The 9,053-nt window shown below is 44.4% G+C and overlaps 1 protein-coding gene across 2 annotated transcripts in view; it reads left to right on the top strand.

The window, feature by feature from the left end:
- The first annotated feature begins 2,705 nt into the window (after positions 1-2,705).
- The window catches only part of ptk2ba (protein tyrosine kinase 2 beta, a), a 51,922-nt gene continuing 45,574 nt past the window's right edge, over positions 2,706-9,053 (top strand). For both annotated transcript variants that reach the window (XM_071366774.1, XM_071366773.1), the window contains exons 1-2: positions 2,706-2,843; positions 5,909-6,170. In XM_071366774.1, coding sequence (XP_071222875.1) covers positions 5,973-6,170 — 198 coding nt within the window. In that variant the 5' untranslated portion in view covers positions 2,706-2,843; positions 5,909-5,972. The remainder of the gene's footprint in view (positions 2,844-5,908; positions 6,171-9,053) is intronic.

Below are 9,053 nucleotides of genomic sequence, written 5' to 3'. Positions count from 1 at the left end.
TGGAAAAGCATTCCAGGTGAAGCTGGTTGAGAGAATGCCAAGAGTGTGCAAAGCTGTCATGAAGGCAAATGGTGGCTAATTTGAAGAATCTTAAATATATAATATGTTTTGATTTGTTTAACACTTTTTTGGTTACTACATGATTCCATATGTGTTATTTCATAGTTTTGATGTCTTCACTATTTTTCTACAATGTATAAAATAGTAAAAATAAAGAAAACCCCTTGATTGAGTAGGTGTGTCCAAACTTTTGACTGGTACTGTATGTAAATGTGATATTTCAATGTTTTATTTTTAATACGTTTGCAAAAAATGTCTAAAAACCTGTTTTTGCTTTTTTCATTATGGGGTATTATGTGTAGATTGATGAAGGAAAAAAACGATTCGATTTTAGAATAAGGCTGTAACGTAACAAAGTGTGTAAAAAGTCAAGGGGTCTGAAATTTAGGGATAGCCAGGGCCACACTCCAAAACTCAGACATCATACGAAGCATTTATGTTTAGTGAGTACGCCAGATCAGAGGCAGTAGGGATGACCAGGGATGTTCTCTGTTTAGTGAGTCCTCCAGATCAGAGGCAGTAGGGATGACCAGGGATGTTCTCTTGATAACATTTACATTTACATTTAAGTCATTTAGCAGACGCTCTTATCCAGAGCGACTTACAAATTGGTGCATTCACCTTATGATATCCAGTGGAACAACCACTTTACAATAGTGCATCTAACTCTTTTAAGGGGGGGGGGGGGGGGTTAGAAGGATTACTTTATCCTATCCTAGGTATTCCTTAAAGAGGTGGGGTTTCAGGTGTCTCCGGAAGGTGGTGATTGACTCCGCTGACCTGGCGTCGTGAGGGAGTTTGTTCCACCATTGGGGTGCCAGAGCAGCGAACAGTTTTGACTGGGCTGAGCGGGAACTGTACTTCCTCAGAGGTAGGGAGGCGAGCAGGCCAGAGGTGGATGAACGCAGTGCCCTTGTTTGGGTGTAGGGCCTGATCAGAGCCTGAAGGTACGGAGGTGCCGTTCCCCTCACAGCTCCGTAGGCAAGCACCATGGTCTTGTAGCGGATGCGAGCTTCAACTGGAAGCCAGTGGAGAGAGCGGAGGAGCGGGGTGACGTGAGAGAACTTGGGAAAGTTGAACACCAGACGGGCTGCGGCGTTCTGGATGAGTTGTAGGGGTTTAATGGCACAGGCAGGGAGCCCAGCCAACAGCGAGTTGCAGTAATCCAGACGGGAGATGACAAGTGCCTGGATTAGGACCTGCGCCGCTTCCTGCGTGAGGCAGGGTCGTACTCTGCGAATGTTGTAGAGCATGAACCTACAGGAACGGGTCACCGCCTTGATGTTAGTTGAGAACGACAGGGTGTTGTCCAGGATCACGCCAAGGTTCTTAGCACTCTGGGAGGAGGACACAATGGAGTTGTCAACCGTGATGGCGAGATCATGGAACGGGCAGTCCTTCCCCGGGAGGAAGAGCAGCTCCGTCTTGCCGAGGTTCAGCTTGAGGTGGTGATCCGTCATCCACACTGATATGTCTGCCAGACATGCAGAGATGCGATTCACCACCTGGTTATCAGAGGGGGGAAAATAACTGATAACTGAGGAAAATGTACCATTTTCCTGCCCTGCTAAGCATTCAAAATGCAATGAGTACTCTTGGGTGTCAGGGATGTAATTGCATAAAAAGTACATTATTTTAGGAATGTAGTGAAGTAAAAGTGAAAGTTGTCAAAAATATAAATAGTAAAGTACAGGTACCCCAAGAAAATACTTAAGTAGTACTTAAAGTTATTTTTACTTAAGTACTCTATACCACTGGCGGACAGAGGCAGGCAGGTGCAGGTCAAGCTCCCCGTCCCGGGTGTAGGGTGAGGTCGACCTTAGACAATGTTCGGATTGGGGGAAAGGAAACTGATCCTAAATCTGTACCTAGAGGAAACTTAACCCCTGATCCTAGATCCCATATGCATGTCCTGTTTCTAAAGTCCAGCATGTCAAAAAAACACCCTCCATTCCAGAACATTGGAAAAAAACTTATATGGCATCACTTCTGATGGCACAACATACACTAAGGTCCTAAAGTATTAACATCCTATATGAGCAATAACATCAAACATCAAATATGAGCAATAATTACTGTTTCAGAATATTTTGTGCCCAATAGAAATGAGTGGTAAATAACGTATTGTGTCTTTTTGGAGTCACTTTTAAATGTAAATAAGAATAGAATATGTTTCTAAACACTTTGGGTATTCATGTGGATGCTACCATGGTTACGGATAATCCTGAGTGAATCGTGAATAATGATGAGTGCAAAAGTTACAGAGGGTCACAGATCATACTCCCAATACATGCTAACCTCTCACTCTTACCAATTATTATGATATGGGCACATGCGACAGTTGAAAAGTGAGTAAATAGCGCCCTCGTGTGTCAACTGTAAAATAGGTTTATTAGTGCATTTAAGTTACTTCTCTCCTGCACTGTTGTGAACTCAGAACTGCGGAAGGACAATTCCTCTATCCTCGACTATGTTCCCTGCCCCCCGCCCCCCCCACTCCTCCCCGTCATACCCAAATTAAAAATGATATTTTTAATACAATGTGGGCGTGCTGTCGTCATATGTTCCAAAATCAGGAAGTAACGATACAGCCTGGGTGTGGCTTAGAAGTGTCAGAAGATTTCTTCACTACCGGCTGTAATTGTCACAAACACAAATACAGACAGCAGAGAGAGAGAAAGGCCTGTAGGCTGTGTATTATCCTTTACCGTCATCTCCTCTCCGCCACAATAACGGGTGCATGCATGGCAGAACTTTTAGGATACAGCGCGGGTTTTGAGCAGGTGGGTGAATTCAGTCATGTAATTGCGCACAGTCAGAGTACGGTCTCGATATTATGCTCTTAATATGTTGGCTCTGCCTACAATGTGTATATTATATCGATTATCAAAATGTTTGGTTCCTTATCAGAAGTTATTCTTCCTGTTAAGCCTATAGATTTAGATCGATAGATATAGTCGGATGTTGTACTGTCACTTTTACTTTTTATGTCCTGCATTAAGTTAAAACCAACCTTTTCATGTTCTTCCCTCTAAGGTTTATGCAGTTTATGGTGTATTATAGCAGCCTAGAGGGTTAACATGGTAGATAGATGGTTATTCCCCCCCCAAATGATATATATATATTTTAAGGAACTCAATTCTGCTTTCAACTTACTCTTGAAAGTTGTAATAGTAAAATGCACAAGGTGCAATTTCGAAATTGGGTAGTACATCTTCAGTTCCTCTTGTCATGTGTAAAGTACTTAAGTAGTTTTTGGGGGTATTTTTACTTAAGTAGTACTTTAAAGTATCTGTAATTTACTTTAGTATTTATATTTTCGACAACTTTTACTTCACTACATCCCTAAAGAAAATAATGTACTTTTTACTCCATACATTTTCTCTGACACCCAAAAGTACTCGTTACATTTTAAATGCTTAGCAGGACAGAAAATTGTCCAATTCACACACTTATCAAGAGAACATCCCTGGTCACCCCTACCTCCTCTGATCTGGCGGACTCACTAAACACAAATGCTTCATTTGTTAATGATGTCTGAGTGTTGGAGTGTACCCCTGGCTATCTGTACATTTTTTTTTTTAAACAAGAAAATTGTGTCGTTTAGTTTTCTTAATATAAGGAATTTTAAATGATTCATACTTTTACTTTTGATACTGAAGTATATTTAAAACCAAATACTTTTAGACTTTTACTCAAGTAGTATTTTACTGGGTGACTCACTTTTACTTGAGTGAATTTCTATTGTGATATCTTTACTTTTACTCAAGTATGATAATTGGGTACTTTTTCCACCCCTGAATTCATACCTTAAAGAGATATTAATAACTTGTCAGAAAAGTCCAGATCAACTACCACATGTCAGCTAACATTTTTTTTTTAGATAGATACATAGATTTTGTTGTCGTGTTTGAGTCACTCGAATATCACATGTATACACATAAGACGTGGCAAAATGTGTAGAATTGCAGGAAAATGTGCTTTTTAAACTGCACAATTCTCTTCACCCCATGACAAAATGTGTATAATTGCAGGAAATAAGCTTTAATCTTGCAAAATGTTCTCTCCGCCAACAAGGGGTGTGTGAACAGTTTGTGTCGTGAATAGTGCTTGTGTCTATAGAAATAGACCTGGGGGGGTGTTGGATGTACCCCAATGCTGGAGGGGGGGAGGGGGTGTTGGATGTATCCCAATGCTGGAGGGGGGGGGGGTGTTGGATGTACCCCAATGCTGGAGGGGGGGGGGGGTTGGATGTACCCCAATGCTGGAGGGGGGGGGGGGGGGGGGGGGGGTTGGATGTATCCCAATGCTGGAGGGGGGAGGGGGGGTTGGATGTACCCCAATGCTGGAGGGGGGGGGGGGGTTGGATGTATCCCAATGCTGGAGGGGGGAGGGGGTGTTGGATGTACCCCAATGCTGGAGGGGGGGGGGGGGGGGTTGGATGTACCCCAATGCTGGAGGGGGGGGGGGGTTTGGATGTATCCCAATGCTGGAGGGGGGAGGGGGTGTTGGATGTACCCCAATGCTGGAGGGGGGAGGGGGTGTTGGATGTACCCCAATGCTGGAGGGGGGGGGGGGGTTGGATGTATCCCAATGCTGGAGGGGGGAGGGGGTGTTGGATGTACCCCAATGCTGGAGGGGGGAGGGGGTGTTGGATGTACCCCAATGCTGGAGGGGGGGGGGTTGGATGTACCCCAATGCTGGAAGTGGAGGGGGGAGGGGGTGTTGGATGTACCCCAATGCTGGAAGTGGAGGGGGGGGGGGGGTGAGTGAAAATGTTTGGGAGCCCCTGGGCTAGGAGATAGTATGTGTATTACTAGTAATTATATTACTTTTGAAAGTTAGTGGTGTGCAGAGGTGACACACACATACACATACAGAGTGACTGACACAGGTAGTGTAGGATGGTGACGGATGGTAGGATGGTAGTGTAGGATGGTAGTGTAGGAGGGTGTGTTATCTGGAAGTTCTGATGTTTCCACGGTGATGTTGTCATATCGTAACTAAGGTAGCCCGCAGATATATTTCAAATGTACTGATTCAATTCAATACATTTCCAATTGCGAAACATCTTTCCCTCAGACTGGAGGTATACACAACCCTCTGCTCTCCTCTGCTCCCCTTTCACAGTGGTGGAAGTGATGGTTTGTGGTAGTGATGGTTGGTAATGTACCACAGTGCAGACAGGGTTTCCATCTGTCTCTGTCACTTCCTCTTCCTGTCCTCCTCTGTTTCCTCTTTTGTTTAGTGTGCATGTGTTTCTTTACCACCGCCTGTCTTTTTAGGTCTGAATTGACCGTGTTTTATCTGAAGTCAGAGCTTCCAAATCAGCTGGAGGTCCTCTGTAGCTCAGTCGGTAGAGCGCGGCACTTGGAATGCCAGAATAGTGGGTTCGATTCCCGGCACCACCCGTAAGGGGGAAAAGGTGTGTGTGTGTGTGTGTGGCTGTACATTTTATTTTGTATAAGAGCGTGTGCTAAATGAAGGAATGACATATATAATTGTATTGCCCTCTAGGTCCTGTCTCAGCTAGTGAGTGTGTGGCGTGTCTACCTGGGTAACGTGTTGAGTAAACCCTGTTGTCGGCACGGATGTGGTTTCTAGTGTTGACTAAGGAGTGCCATAGGAGTCCACACCTTTTATGCGTACACATACACACGCACACACACACACAGGAAGCGTTGCTACATCCCCACATGTGTGTACACGCTCAGCTTGTGTAACACACACACACACACACGCTGGAAAACTAGGAAACGGTGGCAAGCTCCAGGAATGACTTACCCACAACACAGTTCGATGTTTGTTCCAGTCTAATGTATTGACCTCTCTCTTTCCCTTTCTCCAGGTGTGAAGTGGGGATGCTGTGAGTGTGTGAGTGTGTGTGTGTCGTGGTGACCGGGTGTGCTGTGATGTCAGGTGACAGCAGCACATTGTCTTGGAAGGTTGTGGAGACCTATGGCCAATCAAAGTCCTCGGACACTTCCCAGACGACGGTTGCTGGGGACGGCGGTCCAACAAAGATTGTCAAAGTGTGTTTCACCAGCAACAGTGCTAACTTGGGGAAGAACTTTAAACTAGTCCGCTGTCATGAGGGCATGACTGTACGGGTTAGTGACATTACTGTACTATCATTGTCATTATACTGTAGTGTGCATATATATATATATATATAATACTTTTGAACGATAGTATATATATATTCATTCAAAAGTTTGGGGTCACTTAGATATATGTCCTTGTTTTGAAAGAAAAGCACATTTTTCGGTCCATTAAAATAACATCAAGTTGATCAGAAATACAGTGTAGACATTGTTAATGTTGTAAATGACTATTGTAGCTGGAAATGGCAGATTTTTTATTGAATATCTACATAGGCGTACAGAGGCCCATTATCAGCATGACTGTACGGGTTAGTGACATTACTGTACTATCATTGTCATTATACTGTAGTGTGCATATATATATATATATATATATATATATATATATATATATATATATATATATGCTGCCTAGAAGGCCAGCATCCCAGAGTCGCCTCTTCACTGTTGACGTTGAGACTGGTGTTTTGCAGGTACTATTTAATGAAGCTGCCAGTTGAGGACTTGTGAGGTGTCTGTTTCTCAAAATAGACACTCTAATGTACTAAAGCAGTGTTTGTTGCCCAAATGGTACACATTTTAGTTTTACACACCTCAACTCATCATCAAACCTTTGATTGTTGGAATCAAATCAAATGTTATTCATCAGATGCTTCGTAAACAACAGGTGTAGACTAACAGTGAAATGCTTGGTAAACAACAGGTGTAGACTAACAGTGAAATGCTTGGTAAACAACAGGTGTAGACTAACAGTGAAATGCTTGGTAAACAACAGGTGTAGACTAACAGTGAAATGCTTGGTAAACAACAGGTGTAGACTAACAGTGAAATGCTTTGTAACAACAGGTGTAGACTAACAGTGAAATGCGTTGTAAACAACAGGTGTAGACTAACAGTGTAATGCTTTGTAACAACAGGTGTAGACTAACAGTGTAATGCTTTGTAACAACAGGTGTAGACTAACAGTGTAATGCTTTGTAACAACAGGTGTAGACTAACAGTGAAATGCTTACTTACGGGACCTTGGTTAGTTTCTTTTCCTCTGCTTAGTAATATTTCCAACAATGTGGAGAGAAAGAACATAGAGAAATAATAGAAAGGTAAACCATGTAATAGTAAATACATAATATGTAACAATATTTAACATTTGCATTTTAGTAATTTAGCAGATGCTCTTATCCAGAGTGACTTACAGTTAGTGAGTGCATTCATCTTAAGATGGCCAGGTGGGACAACCACATCACAAAAGTCAGAGCTCGAAATGTTGTGAGTCAAGTGCAAGTGTTGGTGAATGTTTTATTGTTGTTGGGTTTTTTTTTTGGGGGGGGGGGGGGGTTTCTTTCAGATTCTCTTTTGAAGAGGTAGGGTTTCAAATGTTTTCAGGAGATGGGCAGGGACTCTGCTGTCCTAGCTTCAGGGGGAAGATGGGCAGGGACTCTGCTGACCTAGCTTCAGGGGGAAGATGGGGAGGGACTCTGCTGTCCTAGATTCAGGGGGAAGATGGACAGGGACTCTGCTGTCCTAGCTTCAGGGGGAAGATGGGCAGGGACTCTGCTGTCCTAGCTTCAGGGGGAAGATGGACAGGGACTCTGCTGTCCTAGCTTCAGGGGGAAGATGGACAGGGACTCTGCTGTCCTAGCTTCAGGGGGAAGATGGGGAGGGACTCTGCTGTCCTAGATTCAGGGGGAAGATGGACAGGGACTCTGCTGTCCTAGCTTCAGGGGGAAGCTGGTTCCACCATTGGGGTGCCAGGACAGAGAAGAGCTTGGACTGGGCTGAGCGGGATCTTCCCTCCCGTAGGCATGGGAGGGCCAAGAGACCAGAGATGGCAGAATGGAATGCTCGAGTTGGGGTGTAGGGTTTGAGCAGAGCCTGAAGGTAGGGAGGGGCAGTTCCTCTTGTTGCTCCGTAGGTAAACACCATGGTGGAGTGTGTGGAGGAGTGAGGTGACATGGGAGAATTTGGGAAGGTTGAACACCAGGCGGTCTGCAGCGTTCTGGATAAGTTGCAGGGGTTTAATGGCACAGCCGTGGAGCCCAGCCAACAGCGAGTTGCACTAGTCTAAACGGGAGATGACAAGAGCCTCAATTACAGTTTATATAAAGGAAATCAGTCCATTGAAATAAATTCATTAGGTCCTAATCTATGGATTTCACATGACTGGGAATACAAATATGCCTCGGGTTGGTCACAGATACCTTAAAATAAAAAGGTAGTGCCCGTCGATCAGAACACCAGTCAGTGCCTGGTGTGACCACCATTTTCTTCATGCAGCATGACACATTTCCTTCACGTAGACTTGATCAGGCTGTTGATTCTGGCCTGTGGAATGTTGTCCATCTCCTCTTCAATGACTGTGTTGAAGTTGCTGGATATTGGCGGGAACTGGAACACGCTGTCGTACACATCGATCCAGAGCATCCCAAACATGCTCAATGGGTGACATGTCTGGTGAGTATGCAGGCCATGGAAGAACTGGGACATTTTCAGCTTCCAGGAATTGTGTACAGATCCTTGCGACATGGGGCCGTGCATTATCATGCTGAACACGAGGTGATGGTGGTGGATGAACGGCACCACAACGGGCCTCAGGATCTCGTCACCGTATCTATGTGCATTCAAATTGCCATCAATATAATGCAATTGTATTGGTTGTCTGTAGCTTATGCCTGCCCATACCATAACCCCACCACCACCATGGGGCATTCTGTTCACAACGTTGACATCAGCAAACCTCTCGCCCACATCACGCCATACATGTTGTCTGCGGTTGTGAGGCCAGTTAAACAAAATGCCAAATTCTCTAAAATGACATTGGAGGCGGCTTATGGTAGAGAAATGAACATTCAATTCTCTGGCAACAGCTCTGGTGGACATTCCTGCAGTCAG

The sequence above is a fragment of the Salvelinus alpinus genome, chromosome 25 (assembly GCF_045679555.1).
Source record: "Salvelinus alpinus chromosome 25, SLU_Salpinus.1, whole genome shotgun sequence".
In the NCBI taxonomy this organism is placed as follows: Eukaryota; Metazoa; Chordata; class Actinopteri; order Salmoniformes; family Salmonidae; genus Salvelinus; species Salvelinus alpinus.
This window is presented reverse-complemented; position numbering and strand designations above follow the sequence as displayed.